The sequence below is a fragment of the Diceros bicornis genome, chromosome 21 (assembly GCF_020826845.1).
Source record: "Diceros bicornis minor isolate mBicDic1 chromosome 21, mDicBic1.mat.cur, whole genome shotgun sequence".
In the NCBI taxonomy this organism is placed as follows: domain Eukaryota; kingdom Metazoa; phylum Chordata; class Mammalia; order Perissodactyla; family Rhinocerotidae; genus Diceros; species Diceros bicornis.
Genome location: NC_080760.1, coordinates 17,061,120 through 17,077,400, shown reverse-complemented (window position 1 = coordinate 17,077,400; position 16,281 = coordinate 17,061,120). Strand labels below are relative to the sequence as shown.

Here is a 16,281-nt window from a genome sequence, read left to right as displayed (position 1 = left end):
AAAAAAAAAGAGGAGGATTGGCAGATGTTAGCTCAGGGCCGATCTTCCTCACCAAAAAAAAAAAAAAGAATACTATGAACTAATTTCACTACTGAAGATTGATGTAAAAATCCCAAATAAAAAATTAACAAGTAGAATCCAGAACAAATCATACTTTATGACCAACTGATCTTAATGAAACCAGTTCTTTTTCTTTATAGCACTTATAATAATTTGTGTTTATAAGTAAAAAACTTTATAAATATAAAATAGTTATATATTTATATATCGTTATGAGCTCATCTGCATCGCCAGATTAGTTCTTGGAGGACACAGACTATGTCTTTCTAGTTACCCTATAAAGACTTTACCTGGAACTGAGCATAGTGAGCACAAAGTAAACATTTGAATTAATTAACTAACTAATTAGTTAATTATAGGAATGAAAGGATAGTTCTGTAAGAAATCCATTAATATAGTTCATGTTAATGACTCACAAGGGAAATATCATGTAATTATCTCAATAGATGTTGAAAAGTTGTGTTAAAGTTTAACATCCATTCCTAATAAAGAATTTGAAATACAATAGGAATAGAGAGATACCTGTCTTAAAAACATATTTCTTTTTTAAAATTTTAACTTTATTGAGAAATAATTGACAAATATAGTTGTATATATTTAAAGTATACAACATGATGATTTGATATACATGTACATTGTAGAATGATTACCAAGCTCAAGATGATTAACACATCCATGACCTCATATAGTTAACATAGTTAACTCTTTTTTGTGTTTATGTGGTGAGAATGCTAAAGATCTATCTTCAGCAACTTTCAAGTATACAATACTGTGTTATTAACTGTACTCACCATGCTGTACATTAGATCCTCAGAACTCATTCTTCTTATAACTGAAAATTTTTACCTTTGACCTACATCACCCCATTTCCCCCTCCCCACAGCCCCTCGCAACCACCATTATATTCTCTGTTTCTATGAAATTGGAAAGACGTATTTCTCTTAGACCAAAATCTGAAGCATCCCTGATGGTGAACTACCAGAAATGTTCTCACTGCATCAACAAATGAGAAAAAGAGGCCACTCTTCACTTTATACTCATTTGTGCTGTTTGGATATCTTACAATGATCATTAATGACTTTTCCAAGAAAAAAATTGATTATGAAGATCATGTAGCAGACCTGAAAAATATTTATGGTGTCACGTTAAATGGAAAAGTAGCACACAACATTATACCTACCTTTATTGTGATGAAAAGCACACGTGAGCTGGAAACTGGAAATGAATGAGAGGTAGTGGTAGGTGGATGTTTTTTTTCACTTTATTTGTGATATAATATTGTTGGTGTAATAGATAAAAAATGGAACTAAAAAAGAAAATTGAAAATGAGGGCAACTAGTAAGAAAGAAAGAAATCTGGCTTCTAGTGAGTGGCTGGCTCCCCTTTCCTGTGGCTGCCATCTCCTTTCTCAAAGGAAGCTGGAGACTCATAGCAGAATCCTTTCAGCTGATCAGGAAGCTGGAAAGATATGAGGGCCTTCTCTATGCTTAGCACACTCTGACTGCCAAAGCCAAATTCATAAATGAAATATTTATGGCTTTCATAAGGAGACATTGATGGCAATTTGGGAAAGTCCTTGGAAGGAACAATTGATGAAGAAACAAGAATCAACCAAGAGGGTTGAATTTCAAACACAGGTCAGCATATGTTAGGCAAAAATGGTACTGTTATGATGATGAAAGTAATACATGTCTAATGTTGAGAATTAAGAAAACAGAGAAAGATACCAAGGAAAATATAAAAATCCAAGCAATTGAGCACTGCCGCACAATGTGGTGGGAGTGTGACTGGTACTCTGTAGAAGGCAGTTTCCCAGTATAGTTCAGAAGAACAGTAGCTGTCAACACAGTAGTTCCCCTTTAGGTGATTTTCCTAAGGAAATCAGCAGAGTGAAATACAAAAGATTTATGTTCAAGGATATTTATCATGGCCTCATTTTTAAGACCAAAAAAAAAAAGGATACAATCTAAATATATAAGAATAGAGAATTACCAAAATAAGTATACATTCATACAAAGGCATACTTTACAGCCAATAAAAATCATGCTTTAGAAGAATTGTAATGGCATAGAAAATACTTAACAACAATGGAAAATAGGTTCCTAAGTAGTGTACACTGTATGACTCACATGTTAATGGTGTATTCATACTAGAGACAGAAAAATAACTATAAAGAAATATTCTCAAATATTAAAAATGATTTGGGGATAAGGGTTGAGATTACAGTTGATTTTCATTTTTCTTTCCAGGCTTTTTTCTGCATTTTCCAAATTTTTTTAAATGAACACGTATACTTTGATAGTTAAAAAAAATGAGTTTAAAGGTTCTTCATAATCTCAGTGCCTAGAGATAACCACTGATAGTCTCTTGATGTAGTTTCTTGTAGCCTTTTTCTGTGCATACGTAAGTACTTTCTATTTTTATATATACGACATTAGAATGATATTGCATTACAATTTTGTATTTCCACCTGTCCTCGTCAACCACCCTCCCTCCAACAAAAAAAACTTAGAAGTACTTGACATTGGCCTAGAAATAACTTGCAGTTAGAATAAATAGTGATTAATCAGTTGGTGATTGTGCGTGCTTTGAAAATATAGTGATTAACTATAGCAACTGATAGTTTGTTTAGCTGTTTAATAAAGAAGTCTAGTTTTGTTTTTGTTTTGTGTTTAAGTATAATTTAACATCAGACGGTGGTTGACTTAGATGACCTTTAAGAGCCTTTGCAATCCTGAGGTTCTGAGGCTAATGGAACAGTGTGTTCAACTCCTTCTCTGTTAATGATCCCTTTGGGAAACCTGGCTGTTCAGACCACAAAACCATAACCACGTTGTGCTCTAATTGCAAGCAAAGTGTTTAGGAGGAAATCAAGATCTCTCAGGAGCTAACCTCACAAATATAAACCGTCAAGTGACACACATTCTATAGATATTTAAAATTCCTAGATTAGCTAAAATGTGACTATTTTCATAATCTGTAGAAAATATGTAAAAGGATCACGTCAAAAGACATTTTAAGATGAAGAGGGGCTGGCTGTAAGGGCCTCTTTGTTCAAATTGGGGGTGTGTTTTTAGAATTTATCACCTGGTCTCCTCTGTTAATTATGACTTTTAACGGAAAGAAAATGCCTAATTTCAAAGTGTGCCCTGGTACCCTTCAAGTTAAAGTATATTTTCAGTTTTTGGAAAAGGAGATTATGGGATGCTTTCCCTGGTTGGCCCTCACCTGCTATTTTAAACATATTCTTTATATATGTGCATTATATATATATAACCTTTTCAAAAGTTAAAAGGAAAAAAGCTCAGATGTATTATAACCAGGTAGATCATCAGCAACAAAGGTAGTATTTCTTCTTGACATTGCCTTTGACTTATAATTATCTGATTTCACATAAAAATTATTTTTAAACTTTCTGTGGGTTTCAGCTAAATTATGGAATTATATGCAACGGTAATTTCAAAGGACCTAAGACAAAAAGAAAACACTACCTTCTTCCTACAGAAACATGATGTTTCCAGAAAATGCTTCATTGCTTTAGTATTGATATAACCTTATCAAGGCACTTTTCCTTCATTGCCATTTGGAACCTATGAAAAATTTGTTCTCATAAGGGAATGATTCCTCTTTAGCATAGAAAATAAATAGATGTTGCTTATGTAAATCTTAGATTTATTGTTGACCCTGAGAAATGAATACTCAGCTCTGGTCCTGCATCCCATTAGCATCTTTGTCAAAAAATATTTTTCATGAAACTGCTAGGCATTTACTAACAAAAGGGCTCAAACATAGACTTATTACAACTCTTAGTCAACTCATAGAGTGAGCTGCTTTTCACTTTCCAGTCTTCTCATCTATTTGGCTTTAAATTTTTTCAGTATAGTTTAACAGTTATTTTCCCATTAATGTCGCATGGACAGTCTGACTTTTCTTCTCTCCTCCTTTCATTGTTTTCTCCTTTCTCATGTACCAGTAATTATAACCTCTGCAGCATTCTTTCAACACTTGGGGTTGGAAAATAAGCATCTTGCTCCAAAGATAAAAGGCACCCAGTCCCACAGCAGATCTTTAGCTGATTTAAGCAAGTTTAAAGTCCAGCAAAGCTTGAGCAACTGGGCTACTGCTTGGCTAGTGTCACATCCTACCCCACAACCGTCTTCATTCTTAAAGCATAATCGGCGTATTTACTACTCCAGCATGTAAACTTAAGGTACTTATTTGTAATTCTATCTCAAATATGTATTTTATTTGTGTTTTTTGTTTTCTTTCAGCCTCATTGACAGTTATTTCAGTGAAAGCCGTCTCAGGCATGATCACTTTTTCTGTGACGGATAAACTGCAACTGACTTATCCCATCTTCTATATCATGTTTATCATCATGATAGCATCTTGTGTTTTCCAAGTCAAGTAAGTTAGCGTCTACACTCTCACTAATCTTTTGACATTCCTGTGCTTCTCTGATCATTAATCTTTATTGGCTTCAGATGGTAATTAAAATTAGATGCAACTGATTTCTAAAGGTGAGGGGTGTATAGCTTATCCTCAGCCAACATGCCTTGCTTTATCCTTCGCATCCAATGATCAGTTTTTACTAAGCATTGCCTTCACGTCTGTGAGTTCTAAAGTGCAGCCGTAATCCAGCTAAGTGCACTTTGATACTTTCCTGATGCTCTTCTGCTTGTAATTAATATCCATTGTACACAGGTTGTCATTAGCAATAAATCAAAGGAGCGGGTCCACATCCAGGATTTCATTTCTAAATATAGGAAATACATGAACCCTTCACCTTCATCTCTTAGCTCGTGCTCATTAATTGCCCAGGGATGGACAAAACCAGACGTTTGGCCGGGAGGGAAATCCTTTCCCCAGAACTTTACATCTTTGGCCAGAATTTTCTTTGTACCCTTGGGATCACAGAATGATTGTTTTATGTTTCTCTTGGGGCCTAATAGTGGTGACATGGAACATTTTTAATTTCTGCTCTTCTCTCCCCCCACCTCCATCCGCTCCAATCACTTCCCCTCCATTTAACATCATGATTATGCCTCTGCGTGCTAGGCTGTCTTGAGTCAACCAGAAACTTTTCTGTTTACCCCAAAATGCTTTGCAAAAGCACCATCCCCGTGCCAGCTAGAAAATCAGAGCCCAAACTCGGGAAGAGAGTGGTTCCTTCTGTAGGTACTAGAAGTCAAGTCTAATTGTTACGGGTTGGATATAAGCCCTGTTTCAAGGAGTGTGGAGAATTACTGGAGAAACCCAGTGTTTTGTCACTATTTGTCATTTCCTTGTAAGGCTGTGTGTCTTTCTAATACTTGAATCTTGCTATTTTTTTCATCTCTCGTCTGAATTAATTGGTACTGCTATAATATCTTTTGAAATTTAGTGATTAGCATCATTATCTTTAAACTATGCTTTATGAATTTGAAAGGCAGACTCAACTGAAGGTAAACTGCCTTCCTATCACCCTTGTTTTGGTCCTTGCGTCTGACAGTAGAACTATGTGAACACACTAGACTATAGAACTGTGCTTCTCAGCCCTGGCTGCCCATTAAAATTACCTGACGAGGTTTGTACATTTATATGCACATATATGCATACATGCACATGTATACGTGCATATGTGTGTGTACACACATGTACACACATGCACAAGTGCACCTGGGCTCTACCTTCAAAAAATTTTTTTTCAGTTGCTCTAGAATAGGACCTAAGGCATTAGTGCTTTTTATTCTTTATTTTTATTTATTTACTTATTTTTTATGAGGAATATCGGCCCCGAGCTAACATCTGCCAATCCTCCTCTATTTTGCTAAGGAAGACTGGCCCTGGGCTAACATCCATGCCCATCTTCCTCCACTTTATATGGGACGCCACCACCGCATGGCCTGACAAGCGGTGCGTCAGTGCGTGCCCGGGATCCGAACCTGCGAACCCCGGGCTGCCGCAGCAGAGCGCATGCACTTAACCGCTTACACCACCGGGCCGGCCACATTAGTGCTTTTTAAAAGTGCCCAGGTGATGTCAGTGCAATGCACTACTTTATAAAAAGGTCTAGTCCCTGACGGGGCAGCACAGCGCAGTTGTGGGAACCTGAAGCACGTTGGTGGCCAAAGTGAGAAGCTGAGCTCCCACATGTGCTCTGCAGCTGGAGTGCTGAGCATTGTTTTTGAAACATTAAACATTCCTTTACTTCTCCATCTTCTTTCTTGGCACGTGGCATGTCAATGGATAGCTGTACTATTCCCCAGATATGATATTTAACAGATTCTAGGGTCTATCCTAATGAATCAGCCCCAGTGATACTGGTCCAGCAGCTTGAATCGCTTCCAACTCAAACTTCTGTGGCCTCGGAATATGATTAATTGCTTTTCATTGTTACTGTTGTTGGTTTAAACAGACCATAAAACCTGACATCTGATCTCATACATCAGATGCATATAAGCTGTGACTGCTGATTGGAAATGCCCTTTTACTGCACTTCCTTTCCCTTTGTAGTTGTAGTTAAAGAACATGCATTTCTTGAAGTTATTGTTAACTTATTTCTGAGCATTTCTTAAAGACAGAGCTTCACTAAGTGCCCTCTGCTCTAGGTTCCTGAATCAAGCCATGAAACTCTACAATACAACAACGGTGGTGCCAATTAACCATATTTTCTTTACAACCAGTGCCATTATTGCAGGTGAGTTTTGGCTTCCTATTCTTAGGTGATTCTACCCCCACAACAAGCATAAATGAAGTTTCTCTCAGAGTAAAGGAGAAAGCCAAGGAACCTTTAGGTTATAAGGAACAGTGGAGCCCATATCCTCCTAGCCTCCACCCAGTGTTGGAATTTCCTCCGGAACATCCTCTAGGACAGGTTATTCTACTTTGTGTGAATGCTCCCCATGCTCTCTGCCTCCTGAGATAGCTCAGTCCCGTTTTGGATCACTCTAATTATTTGGAGAGCTCTATGTGTTAGAAAGTATTTCCTTGTCCTGGAGCTGAAATTAGCCTCCCTGTGAGTTCAAGACGCTCATCTTAGTTCTGCCTTCTGGAGTCTCCTCCTTGGCAGCCCTTCTGACAATCAAAGGAGCTGAAGAGCCCTCTTGTGTCTCTGGACCCGCACCACCAGTTCCATTGACTCTCCTCTCCCTGCCCCCCTCACCTTGCTCAGAGAGGGGCCCAAACTGAAGCCAGTGCTCCAGGGAAGGACAGACAGATTAGACTAGAAACTACTAGCTTAGCTGTTCTGGCCTCTATTTTTCTACTGTTGCAGTTCTTTTATTTTGATGGACATTTTTTTTAATATGTCAGATACAATAATGTTAAAAAAAAGAAAGTATAAATTTGAAACTTGGTCCAAACCAAAATACAGTAGACTCAGGTCTATCACTCCTAAGTTAGGTACTGGCATGCCCTCGTTCATTGGCTTATGGGATGTATTTGCTACCCTCTCATACTGGGAGTTCATTTCCCAATGCAAAGTTTATGTGTTTTGGAGGTAATTAGGGATTATCTGTTTCCTAATTGGCACATCTTTTTTATTTTGTGGCAAACAATGTGACTGCCAGTGGCAGTTTTTAGAAGTAATTAATGCAGGGGGCCGGCCCAGTGGCGCAGGCGGTTAAGTGCACGCGCTCCGCTGCTGGCGGCCCGGGTTCGCTAATTGGGATCTCCGGCGCGCACCGACGCACCGCTTCTGAAGCCATGCTGTGGCAGCGTCCCATATAAAGTGGAGGAAGATGGGCACGGATGTTAGCCCAAGGCCAGTCTTCCTCAGCAAAAAAAGAGGAGGATTGGCAGATGTTAGCACAGGGCTGATCTTCCTCACCAAGAAAAAAAAAAAAAAGTAATTTTCTGTTTCCCAAAATTGAATCTTTTAAAGAAAACAGATTGTATCCCAAGACATCTAATTTTTTTTTTTTTTGGCATTTTATGCTTGTTGACAAAAGAAAGTAGGAAAAGACTGTACATTTGTGTGCCCTAGAATTATTGGAAAAGGAAAAGAACAAGGCCAAAAAGAGTTGTAGTCGTGACATAGTTAATATTAATATGCTAAAGATGCATAAAAAATGTAGTTCTCCTTAGAAGGTTTTGTAGGAGGACCAACAGGGCTGGATGTCAAAACTCAGCACACCGAGTAATTGATGAGTTAGAGAGCCTGACACTTTCTGGGAGTAAGAACAGTTCATCTGACATTACTGGAGTGCAGAACGGAGCTGAAGCTTCTTGACTAACTTCTCCTCGTTACCTTCATGAAAAAGTATAGCTTAATGGGACTTTATCAGTTTAAAGAGCTTGTACAAGACAAATGAAACCAGAATCAAAATTAAACAGACAACCCACCAGCTGGGAGAAAATATTTGCAAAACATATATCTGACAAGGGGTTAATCTCCATAATATATAAAGAACTCACACAACTGAACAACAAAAAAACAAACAACCCGGTCGAAAAATGGGCAGAGGAAATGAACAGACACTTCTACAAGGAAGATATACAGATGGCCAATAGGCACGTGAAAAGATGCTCAACATCACTAGTCATAAGGGAAATGCAAATCAAAACAACGCTAAGATATCACCTCACGCCCGTTAGAATGGCTATAATCACCAAGATAAGAAACAACAAATGTTGGAGAGGATGTGGAGAAACAGGAACCCTCATACACAGCTGATGGGAATGCAAACTGCAGTCTCTATGGAAAATGGTATGGAGATTCCTCAAAAAATTAAAAATAGAAATACCCTAGGATCCAGCTATCCCACTACTGGGAATCTATCCAACAAACCTGAAATCAACAATCCAAAGAGGCTTATGCACCCCTATGTTCATTGCGGCGTTATTCACTATAGCCAAGAAGGGGAAGCAACCCAAGTGTCCCTCGACTGCTGATTGGATCAAGAAGATGTGGTATATATATACAATGGAATACTACTCAGCCATAAAAAAGGACAAAATTGTCCCATTTGCAACAACATGGATGGACCTGGAGGGTATTATGTTAGGTGAATAAGCCGGAAAGAGAAAGACAAACACCGTATGACCGCACTCATATGTGGAATATAAACCAACCCATGGACAGAGAAAACTGTATTGTGGTTACCAGGGGCAATGGGGGTAGGGGGTGGGCACAAGGGGTGAAGGGAGACACGTATATGGTGATGGACAAACAAAAATGTACAACCAAAAATTTCACAATGTTATAAACTATTAAAACATCAATAAAAAAAGGTATAGCTTAAAATTAAAATGAGGGGCCAGCCCCATGGCTTAGCGGTTAAGTGCGTACGCTCCGCTACTGGTGGTCTGGGTTCGGATCCTGGGCGCACACCGACGCACTGTTTGTCCGGCCATACTGAGGCAGTATCCCACATACAGCAACTAGAAAGATATGCAACTATGACATACAACTATCTGCTGGGGCTTTGGGGAGAAAAAGGGAAAAAAAGGAGGAGGATTGGCAATAGATGTTAGCTTAGGGCTGGTCTTTCTCAGCAAAAAGAGGAGGATTGGCATGGATGTTAGCTCAGGGCTGATCTTCCTCACACACACACACAAAAAAATTAAAATGAGATACCATATTTTGCCTACTAAATTAGTAAAGTTTTTGTTGTGCTCTTTTTATTGCAATAACCAATACTGACAAGGCTGCAGTATCGCAAGCGCTCTCATGGAGTTGGGCAGTGTGGTTCCACCCTCCTAGAACTGAGTTTCATAGTTTTTATAGAGCGTTAAAAATGTTCCTACTCTTTGATTCTACAACTCACAACAACAACAAAATAACCCAATTTAAAAATGGGCAAAAGACTTGAATAGACATTTCTCTAAAGAAGATGTACAAATGGCCAATAAGCACATGAAAAAATGCTCAACAACGCTAATCATTAGGGAAATGCAAATCAAAACAAGGAGATACCACCTTACGCCCATTAGGATGGCTCCTAGCAGGAAAAAAACCCAGAAAATCACAAGTGTTGGTGAGGACATGGAAAAATTGGAACCCTTGTGCACTGTTGGTGGGAATATAAAATGGGGTAGCCACTATGCAAAACACAAGGACAGTTCCTCAAAAAATTAAACACAGAATTACCATATGATTCAGCAATTCCACTTCTGGGTATATGTCCAAAAGAATTGAAAGCAGAACTGGAACAGATATTTGTACACCTAGGTTCATAGCAGCATTAGTCACAATAGCCAAAAAGTGGAAGAACCCGAGGTCCACTGACAGATGAATGGATAAAGAAAATGTGGTGTACACATACAATGGAATATTATTAAGCCTTAAAAAGGAAGGAAATTCTGACACATGCTATGACATGGATGAACCCTGAGGATATTATGCTCAGTGAAATAAGCCAGGCACAAAAAGACAAGTACTGTATGATTCCACTTATATGAGGAATCTGGAGTAGTCAGACTGATAGAAATGGATAGTAGAATGGTGATTGCCCAGGGCTGAGGGGAAGAGGAAATGGGGAGTTGTTGTTTAATGGAGTTGTTGTTTAAAGTTTCAGTTTTGCAGGATGAAAAAGTTCTGGAGATTGATTGCACAACAATATGAATATACTTAACACAACTGAACTATAAACTTAAAGATGGTTAGGACAGTAAATTTTATGTTATATGTATTTTACTACAATTCTAAAAAAAGGAAAATGTTTCTACTCTTTAAAACAGAAATTCCACTTCATTCGACAACAACAAAAACTCCTAAAATACTGGGACAAAATATATACAAAGAAGTTTATTCCTACTTTAATAAAGCAAAAAAAATTTCAAAACAACTTAAAATGCCCTTAGAGAAATGACATATGGTATATCAGTTCACAATAACGTGAAAACATTAAAGTGATTACAAGCAAGTGTAATAACGGGGAAAAATGCTTCAGAAATGTTTATTCATTTGACAGATACTCATTAGAACTGGACATGGCTTCTTCCTGAAAGAAGCTTGTTCTCTAGGTGAGGAGATAGGCCTCAGACTGAGAAAGCTCCTAGAGTACAGGACTCTGTCTTGTTCATCATGATATCTGCAGCACCTAGAACAGGGGCAGGCGCACAGGACTCGCAATAAATATTGGCCGACCGGCTAGCGAGGCTAACACCACACACACACAAATTTCATTCCAGGTAATATATAATTTAAAGGTGCCTTATTTAATAAAAACTCTATGAAGGCTTTGGGACCTGAGACCAACAAGAAATCTCCGAGACCAACAACACCAATAATCAGAGTAAACGACACATCCATGTTTTCCTTCACCCAAAAAGGAAGACCAGAAGAAGGAGATGGGAGAGGGGGTTGGCAGTGAGAAATGGAGCTGGGATAGCACATCAGTTGCTACAGTGCCTTCCAGGGCCTGAGTGAGCCTGTGGCCAGACCGACAGACCACAGGGCATTGCCACGAGCGACAGCACAGGCAGCAACTGGCCTGAAGTTCGCATGCTATGTCAAGGGCCCCCGAGTCCATGTAGACTCTCAGGTCAGGCTTGGTGACCCCAGGCCTAAAGCTGTAGGTGGGAAATGTTGTTCAAGTTTTGTTTTCTTGAATGTTCCTGTGAGACAATCGTGGACTGGATAAAAAATTTCTATTTGCAAAAATTACGTCAATTTTGTTAATTTTATAGTGATGATACTTATATTATGTAAAGTCTACAAATCTGTGTTCTTTTAGGAATCATTGAAAATCTAGGTATGGCATGTAAACATCTTTAAACTAAGCTACTGAATGTGCATTTTAAGGGTAACTATACTTAGAAAAAATTAATATATTAACATAATTTGAAAAGCAATGGGTAGCTATTGTAAATATTCTTACCCTAAAATTAATTTTGTCTTCTATTCCTGTTATAGGTATCATATTTTATCAGGAATTCCTTGGGGCAGCTTTTCTCACTATATTTATATATCTTTTTGGGTGAGTAAATGTCTCGGAGATCGAGTATGTGAAATCCTATTACTTTTATGTAGGATTTTTGGCATTGTACCTGAGGCATAGAAAATTGGAAAATAATATAGGAAACATCAGTTTCCTGAGCTCCTAAAAGAAAAATATTTTTCAATGTAACACCCTACACAGGGCTAAGTGTCTTTGACTTTGTGATTTAGGTATTTCTCTGAGGGTTCTGAAACGTTGGGGATTTTCACTTCCAGCCAAAGTCAGGATAAATCCACTGGCCCTTGTAGCTACTTCCCTACCTTTTCATACTATGTCAGACCTACCTTGCCCTTGGAAACCCCTAGGTTATATCTCAGTCAGGGAATCATGGATGCCTCTAGGATCACCTACAATAAAGGCCAATACTGGTCCCTGGCTTTGGACCTAATAACATCAGATTGGTAGCATCCCTTTCTTGTGTCTGGGTGCCCAGCTTTAACCCTTCCTGGAGATTTGGTGGGCATCCTTGCTGGCATTCTTGCAAACAGAGAGCAGAACTTTTACAGAATATCACCAGTGTATAGGATTTGCCACTGGTTCCAACTGGCACTCCATTAATGCTTTGCTGCTTCTTGATCTGGTATTGTACATGACCGTTGTTATGCAAACTTGAGCCCATACTAATTTCAGCATAGAAAACTATCTATCTTGAAAATTCAATTTCATAACATATTTGGGCAAGGCTAACCTTCTTGGGTCTGGAAACTATGACTATTCTTATAGCCAAGGACAACTAAATTTCTTAGAAAATTAAGAATAAATTATTTTTTTGCTTGTGTTGCATGCCAGTAATGGGTCTGGGCATGCATGGATAGAAAATGAGACCCAGTGTATACCCAAAGGGTTTAGAGCCTGAATTAGCCTCCAGATGGTAAAAACCTGGGGCAGAGATTTATTGGAAGCTGCCCAGGTCTTGGTTCTGGGAACAAATATTATTGGCTGCAACAATTAAGACAAGTTCTAGGCAGCTTACCATGAGAAACAGGAAGAAGAAAACCAGTGGAATTTATGTCATCATGTAGAATATGGAGCCCAGTTATTTAATACCATGAGTTGTTTCAGTCTTCTTGTGTTCTTTATTAATATTATTCTTACAGGTGTTTTCTGTCATTCCTTGGTGTGTTTTTGGTCACAAGAAATCGAGAAAAGGAACATCTGCCACAGTCTTACATTGATTTTGGAAATATTCCTGGTAAAACTGTATATTCTTTAATTTATAATAGAAAATCTTATCCTTATAAATTAATAATTGCTGGTATTATTTGGGGTGTTAATATAAAACATAATTATTAGCCTCAAAAAAGTACATTTAATGATGAAACCAGAGGTGATGTTTTAACTGTAAATGTTAATAATCATTTATTTGAATGTCAGTTTAGTACAATATAAAAAAACTGACCCTGTTTTCTTGATTTGAGTGATGTTGCAAATGTCTTTTTTTGAGTTTCCTTAAATGGGAAAAGGGTAGGGAAAGAAACAGGGATTTTCTACCAGCAGCAGACCCCTGCCGCTTGGAGAGCTGTTGAGGGAACACCTAAGGACAGGAGGTTAGGCTGCTGAGGAACATCGTTCCTGGGGAAGACTGAGGTGGCCTGTGCACTGTGGGGCCAAGAGTGAAGTTCGTCACAGTCACCTGAACATGAACAGCTCCTTCCCCTCCCCCTTACCTCATTTGTCCTCATTGGTGTACCATACATCGTCTCTCCAGTTCTCCACTCTCACTGAGAAATAACTCGTTTAGTTATATAGACAACAGAAGCAAGGTCTAGAACAAAGGAAACACATCCTCCCCTGCCCACCCACCCCCAATGATCTCCAGCTTTTCTGGGGATTTGGGGTGACCTGTAGGTTTCTAGACAGGAATAGTGATATTCTCATAGCTTCCTCCACCCTGGTTTTTAAACCAAGCCTTTGAAGCAAAAGCCATTAAAGCCTTGACGCTACAACTGAGAAAACATGGCCCTATGAATTCTGTGTTCTTGTTCCATTTGAGCCGTCTTCTCAACTAAGAGCCTTCAATGCAGGAATTGGCGTTTGTGGCAAAAGTGTGCATTACAGATCACTTGTATGGCTAGAGGTCCTTTGGTAAAGAAAGTTTGCTTATTTTTAACTCTGTTTTTCATTTCACAAAGCACCATATATAGGATCAGTAACAGCTTTCGAAGCCACTATGAAAGACTGTTTTTCTATGTTGTTATATGCGTTACACTAAACATGGAAAAGGAGACAGAACACTGGGGAGAAAGGTTTGGAGATGGTGAAGCCTTCGTGTTAACCTCCTGACTGATCCAACCTGATTTCCGTGCCCAGCATAGTCGACCCTGTGGGGTGGGAAGACGGCTCTCTCATGTGGACAGCGCATGATCACATATCAAGGGACATGGAGTTCCATGGGCCTTTTCTTCCTTGACGTTTATCTCTTCTGTTTAGAGGGTGACCACATAGTATTAAAAAAGGTACTAAAATGTGGCCTAGATCAAGGAGAAATTATTAAGACATTCTTCTGTAAGAGCTCAAAAAACTTTTTATGATTATTATCTCCACAGGGAAACAAATGTTGGACAAAATACAACCAGATTCAAATGGCTTATCCTATGGAACTTTGCCTGATGGAAGTGACTCAACAAAGAGCCAAAGTGCAGAGAAGAAAGAGGTCTAAAATGCCGAGAGGGATGGCTGTTGGCCTGCTATTCGATACCACCTTTTTAAAAAATTGCACATGTTCAATTTGTGTCAGCAGCTATTTTATGCTGACATGTGCTCGCATTAGTTTCAGTCATTTACCCCACCTCCGTTTCTACGGACAATCAGGGCCTTCCTAAGCTTTGACAGTCTAATGTTTTCATGGAATGTAATTTGAAGTGTTCCCCACACCCTGGACCTCTCGCTGGTGATCATCTAACCGGCTAGATCTTAATTAGAGCCTGGCTCCCCAAGCAGGAATGTCACACAAAAATGTGCATTCACGATTTGGCTGGAGAACACTTAGGTTGCTTTTCCTACACGGCTTGCAGTGTCAGTTGCTTTGCTTTAAAAAGAGACACTGCTCCAAAGTAAGGTGAATAGGAGTTTTAGTTGTACGGGCTTGTAAAGATTGTTTAAATTACACAGTGCACGACAACAACCAAAGCCAGCCCAGTCCTTCTCTTGGCGTTGTGAATTGGGGACCTTTAGCCAACACTTGGCTCGTCTGACTGTTTGTCTAGACCAGGGGTCTGCAAATTTTTCCTGTAAAGACGCAGAGAGTAAATATTTTTGGGTTTGTGGGCCATATGTTCGCAACTACTCGACTCTGCCATTGTAGCAGGAAAGCAGCCATAGACAACGTGTAAATGAATGAGCCCGGCTGTGTGCCAGTAAAATTTTATTTACGAAAACAGGTGGCCAGTCCGCAGGTTGTAGACTTGATCTAGACTCCTCTCCTCTTGGTCTAGACTAGCTCCTTGGGCATTCAAGAATTTAAAAAGTGACACTTCATGGTTCATGACACACTAGATACTATGGGAGTGTGGAACCATGTTTTGATATTTACATTAGGATCTTGTTGCTTATATAAGATACAAATAGAAGCGATGAGTTCATTGTTGGTGCCTAAGTTTCTCTCTCTTGCAGGCAGTGGTTCTTTTGTGAGTACTGCTAACTATATTGGAAGAGCCTCTCCAATCCCACACTCCAAGTTGATAATAGCTTCAGAAATGAGTAGTAGTTACTTCTCATGTAGTAGATTAAAGCAGAGGTCTTTACTATCTGGTTGTCTTCAGTTTAAATGTTTGCTTGCCCTATAACGATTGTACTTTCATTACCAGAATCACTTGGAAAAAAAACCAATAAAAAATTTCTCAAGTAGTGACTCAATGTATTTTTCAACCCCTCATTCCACCCCCTTAAGCTCCTGGAGGTTCTCTTTTGTGGCAGAGAAAGAAAGGGAAAAGACAGATTTCCTAGATTAGTGCAATTTCGGTGCTGTTGAAGAGTAATGGTGACAATGTGCAAGTTTGGCTCCAAAAGAAGCAGGTGCAATGGTGGACACGACTCAAATGGATAGTAACATTGAGCCAAATTCCCGAAGCCAAGAACGCTCTTTGTGCTCCTTGTTTCCAAGCACATGGCTATACGTGGCTGTACGTGCTCGGCCACATCGAAGGCTGCCTCGTGTTTGCCAATTTAATAGTGATATTATGGACATAAATGTAGCAGTTACTAAAATGAACTTTCCCAACAGCCTTCCAGCCTGCTTTACTTCAATTCATGGCAGTCACAGAAGCAGTCCTTGAACTGGGCAGCTGTAGACCTAATG

General features: G+C 39.1%; 1 protein-coding gene across 4 annotated transcripts in view; it reads left to right on the top strand.

Annotated features, from left to right (window-relative positions):
* NIPAL2 (NIPA like domain containing 2) overlaps positions 1 to 15,024 on the top strand; it is a 70,209-nt gene extending 55,185 nt beyond the window's left edge. For 2 of the 4 annotated variants that reach the window (XM_058564695.1, XM_058564696.1), the window contains 5 exons: positions 4,332 to 4,467; positions 6,651 to 6,739; positions 11,900 to 11,963; positions 13,082 to 13,176; positions 14,531 to 14,704. In XM_058564695.1, the coding sequence (XP_058420678.1) occupies positions 4,332 to 4,467; positions 6,651 to 6,739; positions 11,900 to 11,963; positions 13,082 to 13,176; positions 14,531 to 14,643 (497 nt within the window). In that variant the 3' untranslated portion in view covers positions 14,644 to 14,704. Of the gene's footprint in view, positions 1 to 4,331; positions 4,468 to 6,650; positions 6,740 to 11,899; positions 11,964 to 13,081; positions 13,177 to 14,530 lie in introns of all 4 variants that reach the window. The other 2 variants (XM_058564693.1, XM_058564694.1) reach the window with 1 other exon arrangement.
* Positions 15,025 to 16,281: the final 1,257 nt, after the last annotated feature.